We start from the raw sequence: 27,364 nt of genomic DNA on the forward strand, positions 1-27,364 counted from the left end.
GAGATTTCCGTTGTTAACTGAATATCAGAGATCAAGGCTTCCTGATTTGTTTCTATTTATGCTTTTAAGTGCGAATGCACTTTATAAGCGACCCTGAATTCCGTTGACCGCCGTCCGTCCACATAGCAACAGCTGCGGGTGCGCGCGCTCCTCGTCTTCCTTGGCAACGGGGGGAGATGGGCGCGCGCTGCCTGGCCGCTGACATGGCACATACTCACGTGGGGGATTGGCCAGGAATCTCCTCGTCTTCCTTGGCAACGGGGGGAGATGGGTGCGCGCTGCCTGGCCGCTGACATGGCACATACCCACGTGGGGGATTGGCCAGGAATCGGGCGTGAGAAGGGCTAATGCACACGCTTAAAGGAGTACTGACACGAAATTTCAAAGCTGAGATCCGCTCTAGCAATCAAGTACAACGACAACACAAATAGGTATCTGTGCATGGCACATACCCACGTGGGGGATTGGCCAGGAATCGGGCGTGAGAAGGGCTAATGCACACGCTTAAAGGAGTACTGACACATTACCGAACCGCGCAAATTCAACTCCTGCATTCGCACTTTCACATTCTTCCCCTCGGGGAAATGCGGGGAAATTTTTATTGAAGGCTCAAAGCCATAGTCTGGAAAGATCAAGCTTGCTACGAGCCACAGCGTACAAGTTCATTGTCACAATTACGGCCATTCTGAGATTCCCGATGAGTCGTCGCTTTTTTTGGCGTAGTAATGAAGACTGACGGCCGCTTCCATGCTATACATTGAACGTTGAGGAACCGAACTACAGCATACCACTCTTGTTTGCACTTTTCGTGCGCACATACGGCGAGAAAAAAGCACGAAGCGCGCCCACAGTGTGCATTCTTACGGGCCGCTCAGCGGAGCATCCACACTAGCAGCGCGACGCTGTCGCCACCTACATGTCGAGCTCGCGGCGAATATTACTCTTCCTACGTCCCACTCTCTTCCCTACTTTTCTGCCACCACCACTCCAGCTGCCTCTTCGTCACATCTATGGCCCTGAAGGTGAGGCTGTTCCTCACACCAAATCCCAAAGCCTCCGTCAGCGTCGTTTCCCCATCGTCCCGCCGTGGTCATAACCTCTGTGCAGTCTATGACAATATGCTCTACGGTCTCCCGACCCTTGCCGCAGCATACACAAGTTTCGTCGTGTTGGTTGTAGTTAGCCGTGTATTCCCGTGTTCTCAGACACCCCTCCGGTGCTTCAAAGAGCAATGCACTGCCTCGCGTGTTGCCATAGTAACCTTCTTTCCTGATTTATAGTTGCTTTGTCACGCCTAGCAGCTCAGCCCACACCCTCTTTTAAATTATGCATTTCTTAGTCGGGGGTTGTCGTGCGTTGGCCGGCGTGCGCCTAGCAACAGATGTGGTGCGCCTAGCAACCAGAGCATGTGGTAGCTCGGGCGGGAGTAGCGGAGGGCAAGGGGAGAGGAGGAGCGCGCTCGCCGTGTGAGGGCGCTCGCATCGCGGAGCTCGGGCGGAGTAGCGGGGAGTGAGTGGAGAGGAGGAGCGCGCTCGGGCGTGTGAGGGCGCTCGCATCGCGGAGCTCGGCGGAGAGAGCTCGCACGCGGGGCGGGCGTGTTGCGCGGGTCTCTTAAATGCGAATGCATTTCTTAGTCGGGGGTTGTCGTGCGTTGGCCGGCGTGCGCCTAGCAACAGCTGTGGCGCGCCTAGCAACCGGAGCAGGTGGTAGCTCGGGCGGGAGTAGCGGAGGGCAAGGGGAGAGGAGGAGCGCGCTCGGCGTGTGAGGGCGCTCGCATCGCGGAGCTCGGCGGAGAGAGCTCGCGCGCGGGGCGGGCGTGTTGCGCGGGTCTCTTAAATGCGAATGCATTTCTTAGTCGGCGGTTGTCGTGCGTTGGCCGGCGTGCGCCTAGCAACAGTTGTGGCGCGCCTAGCAACCGGAGCAGGTGGTAGCTCGGGCGGGAGTAGCGGAGGGCAAGGGGAGAGGAGGAGCGCGCTCGGCGTGTGAGGGCGCTCGCATCGCGGAGCTCGGGCGGAGTAGCGGAGAGTGAGTGGAGAGGAGGAGCGCGCTCGGGCGTGTGAGGGCGCTCGCATCGCGGAGCTCGGCGGAGAGAGCTCGCGCGCGGGGCGGGCGTGTTGCGCGGGTCTCTCTCTCCTCTCCGCGTACCCTCTCTCCGCTCGCTGCGCTCGGAAAAATATATATAAATGCAGTGGAGCGCGCGCCTCTCTCCGTGACTGCTTGCCGCAGCGCACTCATCGGTGCACCCAATGCATTCGCCTTTCCGCACGATCCCCTTCGGGGAGGTGGGGGAAGTTTTTTTAAGATGTTCAGCAACCTCACGCCCTTTTTATTTTCACAAGAACACCCTTTTTAGTTAAAACACAATGCATGGGACAAGGTTTTTAACCCTTCTCTGCCGAAAATGGTGTAAAAAAACTGTGGTTGATTTCTCTGTCATAGGAATCAGTAAAACACGAAAGTTAAATGTGCAGCGAAATCTGCAGCTGAGCATGGTTTGTGGGTATACGCGGCTGTATTGTGAATGTGCTTGGCTACCGACATTCTGCTGGCGGGTCGCTTCGGCAAAGGTGTACTGGAGTCATTTCCGTGACGGATATGACGTCAGTGAAATCTTGGTGTATCCCGTCATAAAACACTTTCGTGTTAAAACATAAAACCCGAAAACGAACAACTCTAAGTATACGTTATCGGATACGACGTAAGCGAAATCTTTGTGTATCCAGGAATAAAACACTTTCGTGTTAAAAATGAAGGAAGCTCACATTAACGCGTGAGACCTGAAGGTAGCACAGCCGATTTGCTTCTCTTCGCTGCCGCAACGGCCTTTACTCAATCATTGTTGCTATAACCGTGAGCTCCCTTCATGTTTATGGAAGTGGTAGTCACTGGAGACCAACTTGGAGGTGTTTATTTGTATGACGTACCTTTATCGTTTAGAGCAAGTGTTTCCACGATTACGGCGAACGCTGCATTTTTTTTTTGCAAATATTGGCCAATCTCCCTAAGTGGGTATCCTTTGCTTGGCAAACGTTCGCCGGGGATCCTGGGCGGTGGCCGCGAGGCACGCGCACACGAGCGCTCGGTTTTTTCTTGGTTTTGTTAACTGCCGGGAGGTCGCTGTGAGGCCCGCGCTCACGTCCCGGCGCTCAGTCATTTTTAAAGAGGATAGTCTTTCTTGGGCTACTTAAACCCAGAAATTTTGGTCTGTCTGTATGTCTGTCTGTATGTATGTCTGTCCGTTTGTCTCTCTGGGACTCGATTCAGCCACACGGCCAAAGTAAAACGATGCCTGCGCAATAGTCTTATACAGTCACAGCTAAATCTACCCGTCTAAGTCCGGCGTAATGTTCATACTTGTCAACATTGTTGAAGATGAACAAGAAATTACGCAAATATAAGACAGCAAATTAATTCAGAAATGATATTTGCAGTGTTCCTTTACAATAAATCATACATGCTTGATTTTTGCGAAATTAAATACTTCATAAACTGCAGAAAAAAATTCACTCCGCCATCGCCTGCTGTCGCCCGCGCCACTATATCTTCTGGCGCCATTTTAAGAAATCAACCGGCAACAGTTACAAAAGGTTCCCCTGGTATGGGAGTGCCAACGGACCCCCGCTCTAACCCCAAATCCCAACCCTACCCATGAGCAGTGGGTGGAGCAGCTGACCAGCTCCGAGCTCTCGGACCAGCGCCGACTGGTGGAACGGGCCCGGACGGCCAGCTAGCTCCAAGGCATCTTGGAATAAGGATGCCTCTCACTGGGTGGAGGCCCTACGAACATCCTCCTGCTCACCAGTATAATAAATGTTTGTCTCTCTCTCTCTCCCCTAGATAGGTTCCACTTTCTGCTTGCAACGCACGTAGAGTAGGGAAAAGCGGTTCTATAAACGTTAAAGTAGGGCGCCTCGATTCACGCGCGTCTTCCGTACGGCAGCCTGAAAAGTGGAACGCGGTAAATTTGACATGATTTAAGCAAACCTTCGGCGTCTTTACCTTGGGAGGAGCGCGACGCAAGAGGAACAACATGAGAGGTGAGCGGGAAAGCGAAGGGAGGCATTTACATAACAAAAGTCGATAAAGACTATCGTCTTTTTGGTATTTTAACTGCGCACAGAAAATTGCGATTTGCTAAACAGATTCGCTGTTAAAAAGTTCGGTGGCCCGTGTCCCGAACTTAGTAGCTGCGTGTGCGTGCCCCCTGCTGTGATGGAGTAGCGGGCCAAGCTCGCTGCCAGGCTGTCCTTTCCTATCATTGAAGGCACCCCTCCCCCTTCTCTCTGCGGTGGAGGGCGACTGCTAGAGTATACTAGGGCACGACGAGGCAGGTTTCTATTGCTTCCCTGAGGTCTGCGACTTCAGCGTTCACCACCTGGAAAAGGCTGCGACACCGTAGATGCGCACTCTAGGAAGCCAAAGCGCCCTGACACTCTCCAAAGCCGTCGTCTGCACGGCGTACCACGGAGTACACGAAGGGGAAACTTCTAGAACACCACCCTGAATCATATAGGCAGACCCGGACGTCGTCCCCGTACGGAGCTCCACATGCGACACGAAACCAGCAGGCTCGGTCACATGCCGGCGCCAATTAGACACACAGAACCGCGGAGCTCCGACCACGCAACAAACCTGCATGCACTCCGTACTGTGGAGGCTGAGCACGAGGTGTCCTACACTCGCGGGGAACTGACGGGTGCGGTGCTAGACTCTCCAGCGCTTACTACGAGTTATCAGGGGATGGCTACAAGACCAGTGTTTGAGCAGACTGGTCGCGTGGCCGTTTAAGGGCCGCGGATAGATGGCCCACGCACGTCGCTGCACCAATCGTGACTGCTCGCCCCTGCGTCTCGTTAACTGAGAACACGGGCAACGGGAAGCTGCCTCCTAGACGGGCAAGAAAAACACGCAGCACACTTCCACGACGTCAAGCTTGAAACCGTTTCGGCAGGCTTGGTGGGACCAGGCGGGAGGATGTCCTCCTGCATTTCACTAGACTGGTAGTCGGCTACTTAGGCACGCTGGTTGGGCTTCTTTTCAGGAATGCGCGGGAGATTCTCATGGAAGGAAGCTGTCCTACAATGGGTATGAGCCCAGATATCACAGTATCTCTACAAGAGGTTGGGAAGCGCGCAAACTTCCATGATAAAAAGCATAGCAAACAGAACAAAACCCAACCACGTGGCTACACTTATACAGCGTTACATTTCGGCCAATAGAACGTGATTCGACACCGTCGATATTCCTCATGATTTCATTTCTATTCTACCCACAAAACGAAATCAAACCAAACTCTTCCTACTCAACCTCTGCAGTAAACCTAAGGATAAAGGTAATAGTTGAAAGTTGAGCGAGTTGGTGGAACATGCATGTGCGAAAAAGATGACACGTATATAGAGAGGACACGTAGCGCGCCATCCTGTGTGTTTTCTGCTTGTCGTCTTTTTCGCGCTTATTCCAAGAAATATCATAGATTTAGCTGGCCTACATAGTCTAGTCAAGCTGGCCTACATAGCCTAGTGGTAATTGGAGATCTCGATACTCCACATGGTTTGGGGATACCCACAGGGTACGAGAAAATGACAACACCTTTGGGATCAAGCACTAATTCATCACCTAACACTCGAGAACAGCTTTACCAAGGTAGGAAGCAGCGTACGACAAGGCTCTGCAACAGACCTTGCATTCATGAATCTACACATACAAAGAATGGTGGTGACAGACATTAATCTCGGCGGCGATCACTTTATTATCCAAACCGATTCCGAACTCAAGCACGCAATCAAAATGCTATCAAGGCAATCACGGCTCATAGACTGACAAGAATTCAGGAAGCAACAGCTGGCCAATCAGGGCACGCAAAACGGTACAGACCCTATTGATCTACAAAGTTGGACCACACATCTCGTACAAGACGACGAAGCGGTCACAAAAACATTAACACTAAAATCCTCGTTGAAATCGTGGACTCACATCTCCCACATTTATGCGAGGCCGGAGAAGCATTCGCAAACGGCAGAGAAATGATAAACGCAATAGTAAACTAAAACGCTAACTCACCGAATTAGGTCAAAAAACACAAAAACATGCAACACACCTTTGGACTGTACAATAAAAAGTCGAGAAAGAAATTCCGATCGTATATATGTTCAACGGAACCAAGTTAAACCGAGTGACAGAACAGAAGTCCTTAGGTGTGTGGTCTCGGGAACACCTTTCCTGGAATACACATGTTTCTCACCTGTTCACCTGTTCACCTGTCCATGAGCATTTAGAATCGGTCACTTGATACCGCTATGATTGAAACAAAATTTATATAATGCCCTCATTTATTCGAAGCTATGCTACGGGGTTTTCGTATGGAGCACCACAATTAAAACAATTATAACAGGCTCATTGTGTTACAAAAAAGAATTTTGCGCATATATTCAGGCCCTCATGGCTATTACGCAAATTTGAGCACAAGTCCTTTATTCACTGAATATTCAATGCTTCGATCAGGACAACTGTGCTACATGAAGGTTCTTCGCACCTGTTACAAGCAAAAGACCCACAACCAAGCTAACATTAATTCTTCCAGATATACCACGTCAGGCATACAATAGGGCACACTCCAAAAGTGAGAACAAATTATTGTAAGCAATCATTTTTGTACCAGTCAACTGAAGTGATAAGTAAACTTGGAGAAAAGTTGAACGTGACGCCAGTGAATTCACTTTTAAAAAACAGGTTAAGAAATGTTACTGAACGAAACCGCCTGCAATACTAATGTATAATTAGGTGTTTGAAATATATGTGCATATGTTCCCCCTGAAGGAACAGGTCAAGAACATTTACAAACGAAAATGCATTATTAAGTAATTGTGATGGGGTTGTATAATCGTTGAAACTTAGAGCGTACGAATTACTGTTTGTGTGTATACTTTGGGTTTTCTGGGCGTTTGTAGACCTATTTTTGTTTTTACGAAAGCGCTACTGTGTTCAAATTTGTGAACGTCACTTTTGTTGCTAGCACTGTGTATCGGATGACTGAAGCCTCTGTCAGTTTATGTATGCGCCTTTAGTCTCAGTCTTCATTTAGTTTTTCTAAGAAATTAGAAACTCAAATTCAAACCTTGAACAATTACCTCAATGTGACGACATTTATAACCACATTCAAGAAACCTTAGTATGCAGCCCACCTGGAATTTACTGACACTTAGTATCAATCCCAAGCACTGAAAACTGGTGCAGAATCACACACTCACTCACACCGTTTAAAATTATCAAGTCTCTAATGTAACAATCCTAAACGAAATCATAGACACATAGACACATACATACAGTGATAAGTTTCCAACGTACGTTGGCCCAGACGCCTCCGAATTTGATAAAGAGATTTCCGGAGCAGGGTATAGAGGAGCTATCCTTAAAGTTATACCTAACTCAGCACCGGGCCTAGACCAGATTACAAATACGATTCTAAGGAATCTAGATGACAACTGTACTACAGCCAGCTGGAACTTCTCATAAAAACTCTTCGCTGTAAAACCATTGTATCCAAACCTACACATAGACAGGCGATAAACCAGGATAAAATTCCTTCGATGAAAGAGTCTGGCGGCATGTCCTGCCACAGGCGGTTGCGAGTTTAGCGTCCACCGTGGCTGTGGAAGGCACCATGTGCATTCGTGTGCCTTGATGGCGCCGGGCACCTACCGGTAAAATAGGTACAAGCGACTCCCAGGCCTGGCGCTCGGCCCTTGTGTGGGACTATAACGCTTGTTCGCCCGGCTTACACGGGAAATCGCCCATATGGAAAGGGGCGGCTGTAAAAATGCGGGAACCTTTTTTTTTTTTTGAACGATACATTACTTGCAAAGAGCTTCGTGAATATCAGCCCAAGATCAGCCCAACTAGTCCCATTTAAAGTATATTACGGAAAAGAACGTACAGCGCGCTACAACGTATGTATAAATCTTTATTAAGAAAAGGGGTGGCCAGTGGCCTAGCGCTACAACGAAAAGTTCACCAAGAGGCTGTCCCGTTCAGGGCTATCATCTCGGAAGCAGGCACCTGGCAAGCTCATCTTTCGGGGTACCTTGCCAAGCATCTAGCCCAGGTACGTGTACGCGAGCCTTACAAGGTACCCAATTCTGAGGCAGTGACTTCCTTTTTGGAGAAGAATGAAGCAAGAGTAGCCTCCGATTTTTCACTCGACTTCTCTATCCCGCAAGCCAAGGCTCTGACGGAACTGCGCTCAGCAATTGAGGAACAGGGTGCTACACGTTTTCAAAATGCTGCTGGAATTTCTGTCGATAGCTTTCTTGAGCTCGTGCGAGCCTACCTGTTGTTTACTATCGTTCAACACGAAGATGCGCACTATGTCCAAAAGGACGGCATATGCATAGGGTCCCGTGTAGCCCCGTACCTATCCGAAATCTTCATGGCAGCATGCGGAAGAGCAATCGAGTCCAGTCTCGAAGAAGACAGCGCCCTTTCCTGTTTTCGCTACGTAGACGACTTCCTCGTCTTGCGCAACACAACCACAGATGCTCCTCCAAACCAATGCCTGAACGCTGTCCTCAAAGTCTTCAAGGAATGCTGCCCGGACCTCTCCTTCACACACGAGCTCCCTGAAAACGCGTCAGTCAGGTTCCTGGACATCATCATTCCCTTCCGGCAGCACCACGCCTGTTGGAGGTACGAGCCTCGTTCATACAAGGCCTTTCTTCCCCATGCGTCTGGCCACTCCAAGACTGCCAAGGGAGCAGTGGCCACCAGTTTCGAAAGACAGGCCAGTCGCCTACAGAACGCCGGATACCCAAAAAGCTTGCTGAAACCTGTCTGCGAAGCGCTCCTGCAAAGGATAAAGGGTAAAGAGAAGAGACGGCCTCCTCAACCCACTGAAGAGGACAGAAGACGGTTGGCAGTTCTGCCATACGTACATGGGTTTTCTCATGCCATGAAAAAAGTGGGGAAGAAACATGGCATCAAGGTCGTATTCTCCGCCCCCAACAATGCCTACGGCATGTGCCATCAAGTGAGCAGTTGCGCGCCGTTGCCAGTTTGTGACATAAAACACCGGACAAGGTACGCAGATTGCAGCAAAAATAAAATTCCCCTGCAGTGCCGGTCCGTCTACATCGGACAAACCGGCCGATGCATGAACGGCAGGGCCCGAGAGCATGCTGCTTCGCTCCAAGCAACCCCTTCCGGCCACCTTGCCCCCCACGTTCGAGACTGCCACTGCGAAGCCTACGTGCACAAAATCGCATTTATCGGACGGAAGAGAAGTAGAATCAGACGAGAGATAGTTGAAGCATTGGCGATAGACGAAGCTGGAGATAGCTGCGTCAGTGTGCCGTCTGTGGCACTGTCACGTACCGAAAAAGAGTTCCTGCGCAGCGATCATACGTCCATGCCATGACAACGTAAAGTGATGTAATACAATACGTTCGAGCGTTCGGCAAAGTTGCAAAAACTGTTTTACCTTGCATACGATTACCAGGGATCGCGATGCCGTCTGCCAAAGCCGACAGCCCCGAGTGCCTGGAATTTGTTTTGGTCTTGCATTTTCGCTTTTGTCGGTTATCAGTAACAGGCTGTCCCCTTTGTTCGAAAGATTGCTTAATACAGAAGTTGACGCCTATCTCCGACTCTTCGCGCTCCGCACAGGACCGGCTTCGCAATGAACGGAGCGACGCCGGCTGTGTTTCTTCCGCAGCGGTGTACCCACTATTATACTTTAAATCACACCTCGGGCTAGCGTATGCTATTGCAAGTCTATTATTATTATAAAAAGTCACGCCCACGCCAAATCTGGCGCGGACAAGCATCAGACGTTAAACGTGCATATGCGCAGAAAAATAGCAGGGAGAGCGAGCCCGACTGAAGCAGGCCAACTGCACTCAAATTTCACCCTGGCTAAATGCCTTCGAAATGTGTAGTAGGTACATTGAAAACTACTTCGATGCGACCGGTAGCTCTGTGCAAGGTGTGATTATTCAGTTTCAGGCACTCAAAATAGTGCCCTTGCAGACGACAAAGCACCTGCCGGCGTGTCGCGCAAACAGCCATTTAGCGGAAGTGACATGCCAGCCGTCCAGGCCGATCGGCCTGCCTCGCAGGGGTAGAATCCAGGAAACTCCTATTTCGCGCCGGTACGCCTGGCCATCATGGCTCCGAAGAGGCTTCGTTAGCCGTACGGTTCTCTCCTCTTCGAGTGTCGTCGCGACATCATGCCTACGCGGTGTGCTGCTGTCGGAGCGCACGAATAGTGTCGTGCTTGCGGGACAAGCGCTCGCTTTTCCGCGCGCCTCCCACACCCCCGCACGCGCGCGCTCACAGTCTCCTCCTGGCTGGCCGAGCCGGCCGCGTCAGCCGGTCCGCACTGCTCGCTCCGTCAGGCTATAGTGCCTGGAATATACAGTATATTCTAGGCACTGTAGTCAGGCCAGGCCGTCTGACCGCTCGTACCGACGGCTGATACGTCACTTCCGCCTGCCCGTAATGGCCGCGTTTTGCCCAGTTTCGTTTTCAAAATCGTCGATCTTTGCTGGTCGCTTGCGACGTAATTACGCACATTTTAGGCGTCATACTTCGTACATCGTGGTCTTTTTAGTCATACTATGCAGGAACAGTGATTTCGCGCGGTCGAAATTTTGAGTGCAGTTGGCCTTTAAGCCGACGTGAATCCCGAGAATCCCTCAGCTGCGGAGGCGGAGGCGCGCTCCGCAGCGCCGCCTGTGGTCGAGCTCACCGCCAATACGCCTCGAGCGCGGCCTGTAGGGGCACCACTGAAATCCCCCTAGCGGCCCGTTTCGAAAGCAGGCGCGGGAGTCTCCGTCCCGCTCCCCACTGTCGCCGCTGTTTTTGCGGCAAGTTCACGACTGAGATTTAGCGTTTGCGGGCGTTTGAAATCCATGTTTATGTGGAGCAGTCACTCTGTTCGCGAATGGGGAGTGTTTGCGACAGTGTAAATGTTTCTGATGCGATCATAGTGTGGTATATACGGTCTGTATAAGCGACAGGTGTGTGTCACAGGCCAGCGTCGCGGAACCGGCGTATGCATGGACGTGGTTGTAGTTACACTGCCCTGAATTTACTAGCAGTGTCTTCGTAACCACCGGTTCCTCAGGTGTTCATGCTACGGGTATACACTACGATATAAGTTTTGTGCGATTACATTTTCAGCGGAACACTCATACCTGACAGCACACCAGTTACTTTTGCCAACAATATACCTCAGATATTGATCACCACCATTTACAAGCCAGTGTGTGTTAATTGCGAGAATATTCAACGTAAGTACGATGGATAATGCAGAATTGCACTCGGGGATCAGCGCACGACAAATAGTCGCCTTTTCGTGAGGTGAGCGCCCGCAAACATTCATCTGCTACATATATCCTCTGCGAGCAGCGCGCAGACGGGCTTAGAATATAATGGGCATCCGCGACTGAACGCTTCTTCGAAATATCGTCACATGGCACAGGGAGCCTGCAGAATAAAGGAGAAACTGAAATCATAGGGCCTTATCACATACCACACTCTTCCAACGACACCTTTCATCGCTTAAAATGCGTCCGCCGAACTTTCAGCTGTTCGTTGAAGTCGAACAACAAAACGACAGTGAACTCGAGATTTCTGTGTGTGATTACTAAAACATTGTTTGCTTGATTCCGCTCCGCATTTGTACACAGCGTCCCCCTCCTCTGCCCCCCACCTATGTCTCGCGAAATGCATTTCGCGTATAGTTGGTCTGGTGAGCCCTACCTGGCTTAAGTTTCGACGAACGTCTTTAGCATGTCAGAGACTGCACTGTATTTTTTTTTTCATTTCCGTTAGAGCTGTTATGTTACTTCCGCACTTGCACAGCATGTATTGTGCCGTGGATTCATATTAGATTTCCTTTGCTCTTGCTATAAGGCGTGTGTGGGCGCATACGTACAGACTTGAAATATACAAAAATTTCGCATGGTTATATTTTTATAAAATGCATAAGTTATTGTCCGGAATGGGCTAATGACACCTACGAAACATCATTTTCTGCGACGAATATGTTCGAAACGAAGCCGCATTCGTTGTCCACGCTGCAAAATGAAGCCAACCTCTCACTGTACCAGTATCAGGTCTAAACGAGGCGACAGTAGAATTCATTTGTGCCTGACGTAATTGGAGGTGACAGGGGTGATATGCTGCTGCCGTCGCCGACGCCCGGAAGAGCGGCGACCATGCGCGCAGAACCGCGTCCCCGGGTAGCTCTTGCAGGCGATCGCGTGCTTTACGGAGACGCAGCTGCTTTTTAAGTGACCTAAACGTACTCTTTGCTTATAGACGACACCATAATGAGTTTTTTTTTAGGTCGCGGAAAGGCGAAAAGAAGCGTAACAGAACCAAAACACTGCACGAACCCCTATCAGCCACGCAGCGAACATCCCGTCAACGCCGCGGAGAAGCGGCGGCAGGCGGCGCAGCGATCGCGAGGAACACGAAGGTAGAAGCAGAACCGAAACCACATGTGCGAGTTGAAATGCAAGTGCGAAAGAAAAGCTCGGTGCGCTTGAAGCAAGAACAGGTACGGAGAAAAATGATCAGTGCCACACGAACGCGTCAACTCGCCGGGCGCGCGAGCAACGCCCAACGGGTCGCGGAAACGTCGCGCGTGGGAGAAAACACACAAGACACACAAAACAACAGAGAACGAAAGCAAAAATATAACGCAACCACCTGCGTTCGCTGTGGACTGTATTCCAGGGGCAGCAGTTCTATTTTAGGGTAAATTCACCGCTGGTGTGGCGAATGCGCGTTGCAATAGCTTTGCGAAGGCTATTAGTAATATATATAGCAAGATTTTTATGGGAAAAGTACAGCTATGTCGTGAGCATGTACTGTTGATTTTTTTTCAACCCATTTGGCCAACCAAGCGCAGACCGCGTGTGTCGTGCTTTAGTGATCGAGACTAGCGTGTGGATACTTTGTTTGCTAACGTTTCTGTCGTGTTGTGTCAGCCGAGGAAACAGCGTGGTGCGTTTGTTCAGTTCTATTTTTTTTTTTTTTTCAAATTTGATGCATGCTAGAGCACTGCACAGGCCGCAGTTCCCAGGCCGGGCCCGAGCGCGACAACGTTTTTAAATATAAGCCCGAGCCCCGCCCCTACCCGAAAAAATTTAATAATATAAAACTGAATTACCGTCGGACTGTTTTCGAATATCAGGCCGCGTCCGACGGGCTATAAAACATGAGTCGTTCTTAACCTGACAACGTAACATAGAGCGAGTATATTGGACTTACAATTTTTAAAACTTGGACCGCGCTAAATATATATCCAGACACAGAAAACGAATTTCGGGAATACCGGCGAAATATATATATATATATATTTTCATCGAAGCTGCAGTGACTTCGCACTTCAATTTTTTTTTTCATTTAACCTCATTCAATGAACAAACTTGTTGGTATAAACAATCACGAATTTGCGCGCACGACTGCTGGGCTTCAGACACTGCGTGCAAGCGCCCGGGCCAGCACGGCCCGAAAAAAAAATTGTTGAAGGCCGAGCCCCGCCCGGGCCCAAGAAAATGCGTACCACGTACCTAGCCCGGGCACTTGCAGTGCACTAATCCACACAACACACACGATATATAATAACTTCACTCGAGCTAAAAGCATCAACATTCGCAACTTTAATTCTCGGAAAAGCAGCATACGCCACACTTTAGCGCGATCATTCTGTACAGTTCAGGTACGCTGGCTAACCAAACATAACACAATTACCAATAAATACACACGTTCATAAAAAGTGCTGCCCTCGTCTTGCGGACGTAAGATATTGGGAAACAGTTAGAAATTCAACAAATAAAAGCAGGCTAAAACAAATCGCAAATATGAAATCTTTGTAGCAATCACATAAATTAATAGGACTATCCTTACAAACTGCATGGGCCATGGCCCTTCGGAAATAAGAAACCGCCGCAAGCATATGCCCTTTACAAATTACGGAAACAGAAAGAACCAAGAACATTTAAAAATCAGCGTTGTGCCGTCTAGGCTGCTCATGCAATCACACACACAAAACTAACATCACAACGGAGCATAGCGGCAACGCGCGCGGCCTCAGGATCTCCTCGGGCGGGGCACAGCAGCGCCACGCGCAAGTTCGGCTTCAAGGGCGCTGTGGGGAGAATGCGCCGCTTTTTCCACTACCCAAGTATTCTAGTTCACATAGGTCTAGTACACTGTAATACAACGCAGAATAAGAAGTCGGAAGCGTACGTTACGCACGGCGCAAAACTCAAAGAAACACTATAGCGAACGACCTTCAATTGGACATGACTGATGTCGCTCGGTGCGTACACGTTTATTTTCCAAGCACAGGATCGACGATCTCTGGGTTTTCAAGAGGGAGGATAGGCGGGCAAGCAAAAATTTCTTGCAATGAAGTATGAGCACAACACAGTGGGACGAGAAGAACATAGACTGGTTGGACATGAAGGTCATGTCCAACCTGTCAACGCATGGCCAAAAGTTAACCTGTTATGTCCAAAAGTTAACGCATACAGAGCACAAAGCTGGCACGTCGCTGTCGCTAAAGTCAAAGGTGCTGAAGGGGAAAATAAAGGCAAGAGCCTGCCTGCAAACTGAGAGGTGGTGCACGACCGCAGCAGGAGCGCGTCGAAAGTACTGCTGAAAACAAAACTGCGGGCGCGGGGCGTGACACGTGACACCGACATCCGGTTCCTCGCTGGGCGTCACTTCCTGCGCGCGGGCAGCGCGGCGCGGAAAGGGTCGGAGGAGCGGTGGCATCAGCGGCACGGCGTCGTCTCAGGTGTGCTGGGTGGCTGTGGCGTTCTTCGGAATTCTCGTACTGCGGTAAGTTGGACAATGCGTTCTGTCTTCTCTGTCCTGTTGTTCCCTCTAGACGAACGAGCAATGTTTGCGGTGTTCAGTGCCCGTAAGCGCAGCCTTGCGTCTACGTTGCCGACCGCGTAACACGAACGGCGAGGAAATAAATGCTTTCATGCGCCGTTCAAAAAACAGGTTTCTCCTCCCTGGCAGCAGCGTCGTCGCGTTTCCAGCCAGCGTTCAGGGCGGGGCGCGCGTTGCGAGCCTTTTCGCTGAACCGGACATCGGGGCTTGCGAGTGAAACGAAATCGTAGCGCAGAAGTCGCACTTAGACGACGAGTCGTTACTTGGCGACGAGTTGATCGAACGGGCTACCGTAGATGGCAGGCGTCTCGTCGGCCGTTTCCGGAGTCTGAGTAGGCCATCCGTGCGCGATCGGCGGAGCACCTGGCGTCCGGCGATCGCTGGCAGCGGCCCGTGTCTAATTAACTGCTACGTATTGAGATGGGCCGCCTGCGTGCATTCTGAATGAGGTTACTCGGAGCACGCCGCGCTGGGGTTGGGGGGTTTGGCGAGCAGCACTGCGATACCGAGCGCTCTTCGCCGCGCTCTGCACACGGCCGCTCTCCAGTAGCGGGACGTTTCGCTGGCCCGCTGTACCGGGGCGCGGAGTAACAGCGCACTGGTTGCTCAGGAACTCTCGTGCGAGATGGGATTGATGTCCTCGTTGCTGTTGTGCACAATCCTTCGGGTGCACCCAAGTGTCAGTGACCCCCCTCGCGATATTTAAGAATCCGACATAATTTTTTCATCGTCTCGTTGTGTGCTTTGGGAGACGGTGCTCTGGAATCAGGCAAAGCAATCCATGCATGTTTGCATCGTGTAATAATAATAATAATAATAATAATAATAATAATAATAATAATAATAATAATACTTTATTTGTACTTTATTTATTTGGTGGGTGGAACCAGGCGTACAGGGCCGCAAAAGGCAGAATTTCCCATACCAGTCAGGCTTGCGTACCCAACCTGGGACCCAAATTACAGTTCAAAGTGTACGAGAGAAAGGGGAGTTGGGGAAAAAAAAGGGGGGGGGAGAAGTGAGGGGGAAAAAGTGGGGAGAGAAAGTAGGAGGAAGAAACGAGGGCGTAATGGCATGGCAGAGAATAAATACAGAATGCAGATCAGAGTAAGGGAAAACGTGGGGTGATGACCAGGTAGTCCAGTGGCTACTTCAGGCACTGTGCAGCCTTAGGCAGAAGTGTGCACGTCGTCATTTTCGGGTGGGAATGTTCCGGCGAGGTCTGCCGGAAGCTGTTGCCACAGCGCAACTGCTCGGGGGAGCCATGAGGAACCATGTCTCTCCGTTCGGGTTAGAAGGGGCTCGAGGCGCTTTGTGCGGCGGTGAAGGCGTGGCGCACCCATTAGGGCATGGCGCCCGGGACCTAGGAGGCGGATGGTGGCAGCCTGGATTCGAGACATAAGGGGCTGCCAGGATGAAAATTGCAGCAGGGCGGCAGTCTGCATTTGTGTGTAGGACAGGCGCTGGCTTTTCGGCGTGCTCCGAGAGTAGAAGGTATAAGGCAAAAGAAGGTATACGTAGAAGGTATAAGAGGGGATCCTAGAGAAATAACTGCAGCTAAGAGTATGACACCCGCTTATCCTTATATTTGTGCGCGTGTGTACGTACAAGCGGCCACGCGTGCGTACTTGGAAATTCCTCAGTGGTGTTGAGCAGGCAGCGCTCGTAATAACCTGGGATTTGATTCCAGGGTGTTACATCGATAAATGGAACACTCTAAATTTTTTTCTCGTGCGTGCCGCTGCTCCGTTCGCGTGGAAACTTCTCACGAAGGTCGCATTTTGTGGTCTATTTTGTTTGGCACCGGGAGCAACGACGTACTGACCTGTTTATTCTGAAAATAAATAAAAACGATTTTCGCCTATGGGAAAATGGCGGCAAATATGGACGTGCAAGCTGATCGTGGAACGACGGCGCCACCTGTGATATGCAAACCGAAACACTTGATTGCGATTCACGGTAGGAAGAAGCCAAAATGAGGTAGCAGATAATCAGAATACCTCTTTGGTCGATAGCCTATGATGGCCACAAATAGTTGCATAAGAGCTCATACGAATCATAAACTATTCCCTCGGTTCATCGTTGTCAATACCAGTCACCTGGTTTCAGGTCGTGTGTCGTCTGCTGTGCCAGGTTACCCTGCTTTCATAAATAAGGCGCATGATTCTTTGTTCACGCTTGTTGCATTGTTCTCATTTTGTTTTCATTATTCTGTGCGTGTGTGCCTGCGTGTGTGTCAGTTTGTTAGTTGCACAGTTACCATTAAAAAGGTACCGAAGCATCCTCCGCCAACAGAGCCCATGGTCGAGGACAACTTCTGTTTTAAGGCGTAGGTGTAAAGTATGGTGGAGACATTTGCTGTACATGTAATGGAGTACTGCATGCTCCTACAACTACTTGGGCTGGGTGACTGTGGCCTCATTTTATTCACAACGCAGGGAAAACGAACACTTAGAAAGACGCAGTAGGTATGCCAACTACTTAATTTTGATAACTGAGGAAGTCAGTAGCCAGTGGACGTCAAATCTATATATATATATATATATATATATATATATATATATTTTAAGTCTTCAAAGCACACAGCACTACCATGTTTCCTATTCTCATCAAAATGTGACACTTGGTTCACAAAGAGGGCAACAGAACACCGGATTTTACCAGCTGGACAAGCAGCCGGTAAGATGGGCCTTGGCTGTTTCGTGTGTGTTCACTGGTCCTTACATTTAGAAATATCTCCCGTGTGCTCGAAATGTGGCTTCACAGCCTGCAATGAATGCCAAGGTGTGTGTAAGGGTTTGCCTGGCCACTCTGACCAGCGTAGGCATGGCCATATGATAAGCGGACATTGTAATCATCCCTGTAGTGCAGGGTACAATTGTTTCACGGTATTTACATTACAGGGGCCGCATGGTTCACGAAACTATTCCTCTAGTTTCAATGGCTGCATGCTGGCTTCTGTCTGCGGCTGGCTCACAGGATTGCGTTTTAGCAGTGTTGTATGATTTAGGCAGAGCCGTTTAGGGACCAACAGGAACCAACACATGCTGTGCTGAGTATTTTGCGTGAACTTTGGCGTTCCTGTGCCATATGACGTCACAGTTGCAGTCTGTGCTTATATCACTGGAGCAAACATGTCAGGCTTCCCAATCATGTTGTACACATGCACAAGTAAAACGAAGCTGGCGTACTGGAACAGTTCCTGTTTCTGCAAAAGTGTCCGTGTAGTTCCGTGCTTTGGTCCTGATGGGGAAGCACAGTTGGAAAGTAGGGGCAACTTGGTTGTAACTGTCGACACGCGTGACCCACAAAAAAGCTGCCTCAGCTTGCAGCCTATGCACCACCTTAGCACAGGGTGCATGCAGGTCTTGCGACAATATGTATGCTTGGGTTCCTTTGAAAGAGGGATTATCATAAATGCACATGATGGCATGTAAGCGTATTGCTAGTAACTCTAATGAACCAAAAGCTATGGCATACAGAAACAACACTTGAGCTACCAAAAGTGCACAGGAAAAGCTAATCACTAGCAAAACTTTTTTTTATTTATGACGAATGAATACGGTGTGAAGGACCCTGATTTTTATATCTCGAGCAAAAAAATGTCTTCTGTGTGCTCTCCTAAATTTTAGAGCACCATGAGCCCACAATTAAAAAATAGTACTGATCGATTCATTAATGAGGCAATTCATTAATGCATCTGGCAATTCAAAATTTTATGCTGAGCAGAAAAAGTATTTTCGCATGTTTTCCTAAATCTTTTGGCGAAATGAACCTACAAACAAAAAATTAACTATGTAGTGCAAATATTTATAGGTTCACAAGCATAAGAATAAAACTAGGACCTCCGTTTTTTGGCTTCAACATTGTCATTTTTGTCTACATGGGAGCTGCCTCTTTGTTGTAGCATCCAGCTCCGCTAAAACACAACAATGGTGATGTCTATTGCAACAGCCATCCTTGGAGAACAGTTTCGGTTTCGTTCTCTATGCGGTGGAGGAACTTTTATGCGGTGGGATTAGTTGGCACCGTCAGGGGCGAAAGGGTTCAAGTAAGCGCAAGGAGGGGCAGAAATGCTTGCCGCATAATTTTGCACTTTCTGCTGATTGTGGAAAACGAAACATTGTTTGACTCGGATGTCCTGCATAGTGAGCCTCGTGAACTTGCTGCCATTCAGCTTGCATCGACGGTGACTAGTAGGGTGAAGCTGGAAATTTTCACAGACTCAACGGCAGCGATTCGGGATTGACGTCGCGTTGCGTGGTGTACAAGCCTGGCTGCATGCATTCATGCGATTATGGACTCCTACCCATGCCCTGTCCGTGTCTTGTGGATTCCCCGGGACACGCTTCCTGCCCTCGCTGCGGCATATCGCGCCCGCCACCGAAGAGACCACCACTTCTTCCGGTATCTAGCCTGGGAGAACTGCTGGTGGAAAAGGAGAACCTCCGCCGCGCCATGCGTGCTTTTCCTCCACCGCGTTAAACTGACCTCCCCAGTGGGCTCGCTCGCTGGGAGGAGGTCTTGCTGAGGAGGCTTCGAGGTGGGGTGGCGTTATCCCCAGCAGTCACTCACGCTTGGCCTGCCCGATACCACGCCCCGTTTGCGGACACCTGCCCCTTCTGTGTGGCTCCTGCGCGAGATGCTGATGTTGAACACCTGTTGTGGGCTTGTCCAGGTCTTAGAATGGCCAGAATGCAACACCTCCGAGGCACAGGGCTCCATCCTGGGAGACCCCCCGATCTTAAGCGTTGGATATGGGGACCCCAGTACCGGTCTCTGCTTGGCTTTCTGCGTGCAGCTGGTGCAATGTTGTACCTATAAACCTCCTTGTTATGCCGTAGGGCAGTCTATCGCATTAAAACAAAAGAAAAAGAGTCTCGTGAATGAAATCAGAAAATACCAAATCCTTCATAACAAAAAAAACCTATATCCTACCTGCCTGATTTCCAGGCATCATAAAATCGTAACAAGTTTCAAATCTATGTGTACATGTAGGCAATCGCCTTTCTGCAACAGGCGTTTGACGTTCACCAACCTGTGTGGCATTCATCCCAATTTTAATTGCATCTCTGCCTCTTACCGAGCGCAAGTAAATTCCGCAAAATTTAGTGCCTGTTAAACATTCAAGAGCCGCAGATTTGGTAGTGTTTGGGAAATATCAGGCTTGCAAATAAAAGTCGATTTTATGTAGGCAGCTTGTATATCCTGTGGGTCTCAAGGAGGAGCCCACGTTAATGAAAAATCTTTATCGTGATGGAAGCTGGAGGCAGCGAAAGTGCCCTTCATGTCCCCGCATGACCTTGCTAGTGGTTGGAGTCATGACTGGCATCATCATCAGACTCGTTGCTCATGGAATATCAAAGGGATAACTGCAGATGGGAATGAACCTCAGGACTAAAGGTGCTTGCCAATGCATGCACCACTCAAATATGCCGCCATCTCTTTTAAGCATGTCCCACTTTTTTCTGGTCTCACTTCTGCGATCCTTCCTGAATGACAACCTACAGTATCGAGAGTGTAACACGTGAGGGGCATACCAGATGCCAGGGTGTGCGTAGCAGTGCAGAGGGGGGTTTAATCCCTGAACCCATTGGTAACATTATGGAAAGGGCGGAGTAGCCAGAATAAACTGAAAGGAAGTTTTCTTGAGTGTCACGCAAAATTGTGCAGGTTGTGCCGTCAGTTGTGCAAATCTGCAACAGGTGCAGGTGAAGCGATGGTAATTGGACAAGTCCTGGTTGGGACGTTGGCAAACAAAAAGGAAATGGCACAAAGACAGGATGTTAAGACACCACCGCCTATTGTCTGCGGGCTGACTTGGCACCGCTTCCTGTCCGTCTGCATGCGAATAGCTGTTCCTCTCTCTGCAATCTGCTCCCCCAGTCTGCATCATGGCTTGAGGTTTCCGTCTGCTCGTGACCACCTTTTGTTGTTTTGTGCTGTCACAGCTACACCTGCTGCATTCTCCTGGCAAGGTTGGGGCCTATTAAGGGTGGCCGCTAGGTTGAATGAGGACCCGGTTTGAGATAGAAAACATCTTGATGTGGCTAACAATGGTGGGTGGCATTCTCTTCTATGTTTCGTGATGCATCCAGAGAGGACAAGCTTCTGTCAGTCTGCTCACAGAATGTAGTGCTATAACTGAACACACCTAGTAAGGGGAGGCAAGCAAACACACGACTCCCAACTGTTTGTCTCACGTACTGTGTATGTTCAGATTTACTGTCACATTCTGTGAGCAGCTGTGCACCAACTAGCCCAAAACAGGGTTCGCACAGGTCCTTGAAAACCTTGAAAACCCTTGAATTTAGAAGTGTCCATTTCAAGGCCTGGAAAGTCCTGGAATTTTTAAAGGGTCCTTGAAAACCCTTGATTTTTCCGGAGAGAATCAATGGCCCTGTCTTTTCACAAGAATTTAAAGTGTTTGTCGTGGATTTTAGGCGCTAACAAATTAAAGAAACATTTTAACAATCAAGTTTCAGTATTGCGTGAAATTACAAGTTTGGTGGATTTTCATTATTACACGGCAACATTGGGAGCAGGCACTTGTCAATCCAATCCATGTCGCGATACAATCCAGTGAAAACCAGCTTCTGTTCTCTCTCTTGCATCTTCCATCTAGGCTTTGAACGCTCTCTTCTCGCATGCTTGCTGTGCCTCATACGCTCCATCGGCGTTCGCTTTTACATGCAAATGGTGGACGTGTACATAGTTCATCCTGCCTTGCAGCAACACTTGCTGGGTTAATTTAAGCTGATACTCTTGCTGACAAAGCAGGAGATGCAGGCAACATTAACTAAGTTTTGAAATCAAACAGCGTCACCAAACACAAAGGAAAAAGAAAAACCTCTAAATACCAGTCATGAAATAAAAAATAAATCTGGTGGAGCATTTATGAACCAGTTAGCACCTATCTAAATGTGCACTAATTGCTTAGGTATTGTGCAATAAAAAACTTTTGCATTGTGTTGGAAAAGTTATAAATAATCCCAGGAAAAACATTAGATGGGGACCTTGAAAATGTGTTTACTGGTCCTTGAAAGTCCTTGAAAACCTTTGAATTTTTGCTTTTCAATCCTGTACGAACCCTGCAAGAGTGCATTTTACTGAAGTGTCTCTCTGCGATGTTTTGGGCATGACATTCCATTTTGTCCATTGTACAGAAGCAGCCCTTCGTGCAATGCGCAAAGTGTCAATTAAAAAGGGTGATAGGCTGCACACTGCCTGACGCAATCTGAAACACACTAAACCTATTATTTATGGAAAAATGAACACGTATATTGATTTAAAACATTTCTAGAAAAAAACTCCTCGACTTTGATAAAAGAAAGAAAAAAAAACTCAGGATTGTGAGGGCTTGAACAGTTGTTACAATAGCTCAAAGCCACAAAAATTTAATGGCAGGCTCTCTTCAGCAGTTTATCAAAAGAATGTAGCTAGGCTAAAAACCAGTTGGTGGTGCTAGGCACTTTCAATTCTGTATCGTATACCACATGGCGGTTGCAAGTTCTCTTCACAGCACAGCGGCATCATGAAGGTGCTGCGGTGCTACTGCATGCAATGGCCAGGGGCATCACACAGCTGTTGCAGGCATGTGGCAAAAAGGCTTCACGAGGGAGCATGACAATGAAGTGGATGCAGGGTCACACCATGAACGTGTACCCCATTGGTCGCCTCCCACGGCTGGTCTCACTCAGTAGTGTGCAGCGTGATGAAGTCCAGCGGGGCTTTTCTTTTCTGTGGATACTGTCTGCTTGTTCTTTGGATTCTCTAACCTGAGAGTGTGGGGTGGAGGCACGGTTCGTCACAAGTGTGCAGTCTCCTCAGCCCTGCTGTTTCATTGGTTTATGGTGCTTAGCACTGTCGTTGCTGGAACCTAGAATTGGAGACAGAATGCTCTTTAGAGATATCACAAAAATGTAGATTTTATGTTGGGACAGGTGTGCCGTGAAATTGTGTGATAATCACTGCAGAGTGCCCCTGTCGGGTGCAGGCAACTAAACTTAGCATGAACTTCGTCATATGGCAAAAAAGAAAAAACCTTTAAAACTACAGATGCAAACCACGCTTTCCATGCAACTGTGGTGGTGTTTTTGTGGTTTCATTTACTGTGGTGCTATGGATTGGAACTACTTTCCAGCTTCCGATCCAATCGCACGAACTTTCAGTACAAATAAGTGAGTCATTTACTGAAAACAGAACAAAAAAGCAAAGCTTTACCGACTCTCATTTATTGTTTGAACACCGTGTACATACATGCATGCCCGCAAAGCGCATGACTTAAAGATGTGCTTACGTTGTATGCACACACATATATGCCGAATTGTTTTAATGTCATTGTGCACTGAAGTGTTGGGACTCTTATGTAGCTTAATAATGCTGTGACACTAATTGCAACACCAGTGAAGCATGCTTATACGCCTAAAAGCCAGCTGTGTTCTGCTCCTTTCTGTCTGATACTCGGAACATAGTTGTAAGGTGCAGTTTCATTTGCTGAGAATTTCCATCTGCCACATGGTCTAGTAGGTGCTGTTGCCTGTGTTCACACGGCAGCGAGTTCTGCCTCGTACAACAGCGACAGTGTTGCAAGCTCCTGAAACTGCGGCTGTCCCCAGAGACCGAGTGGTGAACCGGCACCCGTTGCGCAGGAGGAGACCGCTGGTGGCGGAGGAGGAGGGCCACTAGCCGTCCGGGGCAGCCATGGAGAAGTCGGCGAGCGGGCAGGTGTACCGGTACCCGCCGGCCTCGGGGCTGCTGCTGGGGGCGGGGCTGGTGGCGTACCTGGCCACGGTGCTGCTGCTCATCAGCTTTGCCAGCCCCTACTGGCTCGAGAGCTACCAGGAGGCCAACGCCGAGTTCGTGCGGCTGGGCCTGTGGGACGTGTGCTTCCGCAACTACCGCCACCCCTCGTACCAGTACGACGAGACCTTCAACGGCTGCCACTGGATACACTCGTACGCCTACCAGAACATCCGCGACTGGCTCCTGCCCAGTGAGTCTCGCTTACCACTGGCACCAGATGTGGCCTCTTGTAGCACACTTCTGGGCAGGTGCGTTCAGGCGCAACAGGTGGGGAAAGGAACAAGCGCTTTTCTTCCCAGCTTTCAATCTTATATACCTGCCAACTCTCCCGAATTTTCCGTGAAACGTACGAGTTTCAACCCATCTTAGATTTTACGAATCTTGACTGAAATTTTACAACTTTTTCACAAAACATGGGAACATCCATTAAAATGACACTGTGGTACCTTGTACCGCCACGAGGAGTCCATACGTTCTCTTGTTATCATCATCAGCAGAAGCTGCAACTTCTGTTATCTTCTCAGGGTGGGCTACGCACCCATATCCAGAACTCACTTCCACCTTGGCAAGCCTGTTTCAATGCAGTGCCTGTTTATATGTTGTTCACGGGCCGGTTAGGGCTTCCGTGTTTGTGTCGCTCCTTGAATGACTGCCGCATCGGATGCAGTACGACCTGCGATACGACTGCGGTAGTTGCTTCACAGTGCAATGGTGGGCTCGAAGCCGCGCCACTACTGCCAAGTGTTTTTGAAATTGTGCACATCAGAATTGGCTCCTCCAGCCCGCTGGAGTTGTTGCTCATTACTCTTGAAGACTGACGGTTTCCACTTATGGTTGTGAAAAAGTGAGAACGCTTGTCACAGAACGTTTAAATTAAAAAGAAAACTAAAGTGTGCTGCTCCCCCCACCCCAGGATGGCAGGCACTCCTCATCTCCCACTTACTCTCTGCATGGTTCACGTGTAGTCAGGCCACTTGAGCTGTGCTGTACGGAAATCCGGATTCATTTTCCCTTTCCAGACAAGTTCGGGTGTTGTGTTACAGCAGGGAATCCTCTCAAATGTGGCGCAAGTGTAATGAAGGGGCTCTGTACAGCAGGCAGCTGGTTACCAGCTGAGCTGACGGTCTCCCCCTGTCCTCTGGCGCAGGCTGGCTGATGTTTGTGCAGAGCATGATGACCCTGGCGTTGATGTTTGCCCTGTGCGCGCTGGTGCTGGTCAGCCTGGTGCTCATGCGCTACCTGCTGCGCTACGAGATCATCCTGCTGCTGGCCGCCTTCGTCCTGGAGGCCATCACGGGTACGCGATGACACCACTCCCACAACGCACTGTTGTTTTTTTTTTGGCAAAACGGGGAAAGCTTTTCTCACCGTGTTCATGATGATTGGGGTCAAGTTTGGCGTCTGAATTTGATGAAAAATACTAATCATGAATCAGATTAAGTGATCGGAGACTGTAGTAAGGCAGAAATTTGCATCAAAATCGGATGTGTACTAACATGAGCAAAATCCGTAAGACGTAATTATTGGACAGCCCGTAATGAAGTTTAAGGCATGTAATTGTTTTGCAAACTCTTCCTCATATTCATTGCATTGCACTCTCCATGAGTGTATCATCCTTACCACAATAATGACATAGCGATAGCGAGATAACTACAGTCCGAAATCGGTGTGCATTGATGCTAAACAAAAGCAAACAAAATGGAACTTAAAGGGGAGAGGCCCTGAGCACGCTAAATGAACAAGCTTGATAGTTGGGTTGGGGGGCCAATGTCATCTGTGCCAAGCATAAGTTTTTTACGTGCAGCGAAAAGCTGACACTTTCGTTGCAAAGTTCGTCCCCGCGGTCCCACCCTTTCTTGCATGTTTTGGGGCTCTGCCACATCATCGATTCTCCCATGTGCGTCACGAAGCAGAAATCCTGCTGCTGAACAGCTTTGTCTCCCACTTCCGGCAAAGAGAAGTGCTGTCTGCTCAGTGTCAGCGAATTGCGGCTGCCCCTTTGGTTGCTTAATGCTGTTGTGTTCATCTATATTTAGCTCCTCTGCTCCATTACCACGCGTCTTGTTAACTCTTTCATTACCACGCCTGTTCAAATCGATCACACATGATCGGTGATTTATATTGCCTATTCCGACATGTTGTAGTCGTTTCTCGTACACCTAATGCAGCCACTGGTTTGTCTAGGCACTGCACTTATAGAATCAGTTTAAATTTTTTCGCTCTGGTTACAGTGAGATTTTTGACGGCGTTTTTTGTCAGCTGAGGTGCGCGTGCTTTTGAGGAAGGGGGCGTGGCTGTTGCATTGACAAAAAAGCATGTCACTTGCGGTTAGGCTGCGTTACCGTAACATTTTTTTTATCAAAAGGTTTCTACCAAGTCAAGTACCAAATAATGTTGTCAGCTTTGTCATCCGACAGCGTTGAGAGGTTATAATTACTTGGAAATGACACCAGCCCTTACCAGTAATCTTAGGTTCGGAGAAAGGGTAGCTTTACTCTACCAAAGCTTATTTCTGATTGTCCCCCGCATGTCTAGCAAGTGTTCTTGGCATTTTTAGCCAGTTTCCAGCAGTTTCGTTTTTGTGTTGTGAAATTTATATTTGGTGCTCCTACGCACTTACTAAACTAGTACAAGCTGATTTGCCATGGCGCCTCCGTTGCCCGCTACAGTTCCTCGAAACAAGCATGCCTCTTGTGCTTCCACTTTACCCACGCCTTCTTTCTGTGATAACAGCTTCAGCTGAAAGTCGAAAGATAACACCAAGTCGTCGCATATCAGTTCAGACAAGAACGCTTCGAATCGGCCTTGAACACCGCCAGCTGGTCGGCGGCCAGTTTCGTTTCTGTACAAGGGTATTTTCGGAGGTCTAGTGTCGCTTTTTAGTATAACTGTCTATTCTGAAACAGTCCGCAACAGGCTTGTAATTGTTTGTTTTCGAAATTGTTAGGTGGCGCTGCAATGCAGTAGGCTTGTAGTGCCGATCTCGCTGATGGCGGCTTGGTGAAAGCTTGCTGGGCACGATTCTAGTGCATCACACCTTATTTCTGCAAGCGGGGCTATCATAGCGAGTCAGAACATGATAATAAACGTCAAATGAAAGGTCTGACTGATAACTGATGATCAGAATTCCAACTAGGATCCCCCACCGAGATTGGTTTTCAACTCCAAGCGGATTTTTTCGCATCACTTGCTTGCCTTCACTATTGTGCTGGTCATAATCATTGAAAAGGTGTTTTTACATCACGTGGGGACTAACTGGAACATTTAGTAATGTCAAACCACCAGGTTTCTTCTAGAGAACCATGCAAAATAGCAAAATTTGAAATAGAGGTAGGGTTTCACCACAATGCACGGGTACCACTCATGCTAACATTTTATTTTATATCTGACAAATTGTACTGCACAACTCAATTTTTTTTCTAGGATGGGTTTTTGAAATGTTTACCTACAAAATATATATTCCAAATTTTTTCTACTACTGGTGGTTTATTATACACAACTCCCATTTTTTTAATTTTCTTCGACACCTGGACAAAAATTTCAACTTTTATAATTTTTTTCGCAATCATTACTTATGAAAACATTATTAAAACTAGTGTCATTGGAAAGCGCGTGGAATCATCTACATTTTATGTCACTGCAATGTGTG

The 27,364-nt window shown here is 48.8% G+C and overlaps 2 protein-coding genes across 2 annotated transcripts in view; one reads left to right on the forward strand and one right to left on the reverse strand.

Annotated features, from left to right (window-relative positions):
- LOC144175765 (uncharacterized) overlaps positions 1-27,364 on the reverse strand; it is a 419,826-nt gene that overhangs the window by 197,601 nt on the left and 194,861 nt on the right. The gene's annotated exons all lie outside the window — the stretch shown is intronic.
- The window catches only part of Pck (Claudin superfamily protein pickel), a 38,244-nt gene continuing 25,544 nt past the window's right edge, over positions 14,665-27,364 (forward strand). The window contains 3 exon segments of the mRNA XM_077705176.1: positions 14,665-14,853; positions 23,562-23,905; positions 24,863-25,012. Of these exon segments, the coding sequence (XP_077561302.1) occupies positions 23,614-23,905; positions 24,863-25,012 (442 nt within the window). The 5' untranslated portion in view covers positions 14,665-14,853; positions 23,562-23,613.

This window comes from Haemaphysalis longicornis, unplaced genomic scaffold (genome assembly GCF_048455015.1).
Source record: "Haemaphysalis longicornis isolate Haplotype H1 unplaced genomic scaffold, Haemaphysalis longicornis Haplotype H1 scaffold_3, whole genome shotgun sequence".
Lineage (NCBI taxonomy): Eukaryota > Metazoa > Arthropoda > Arachnida > Ixodida > Ixodidae > Haemaphysalis > Haemaphysalis longicornis.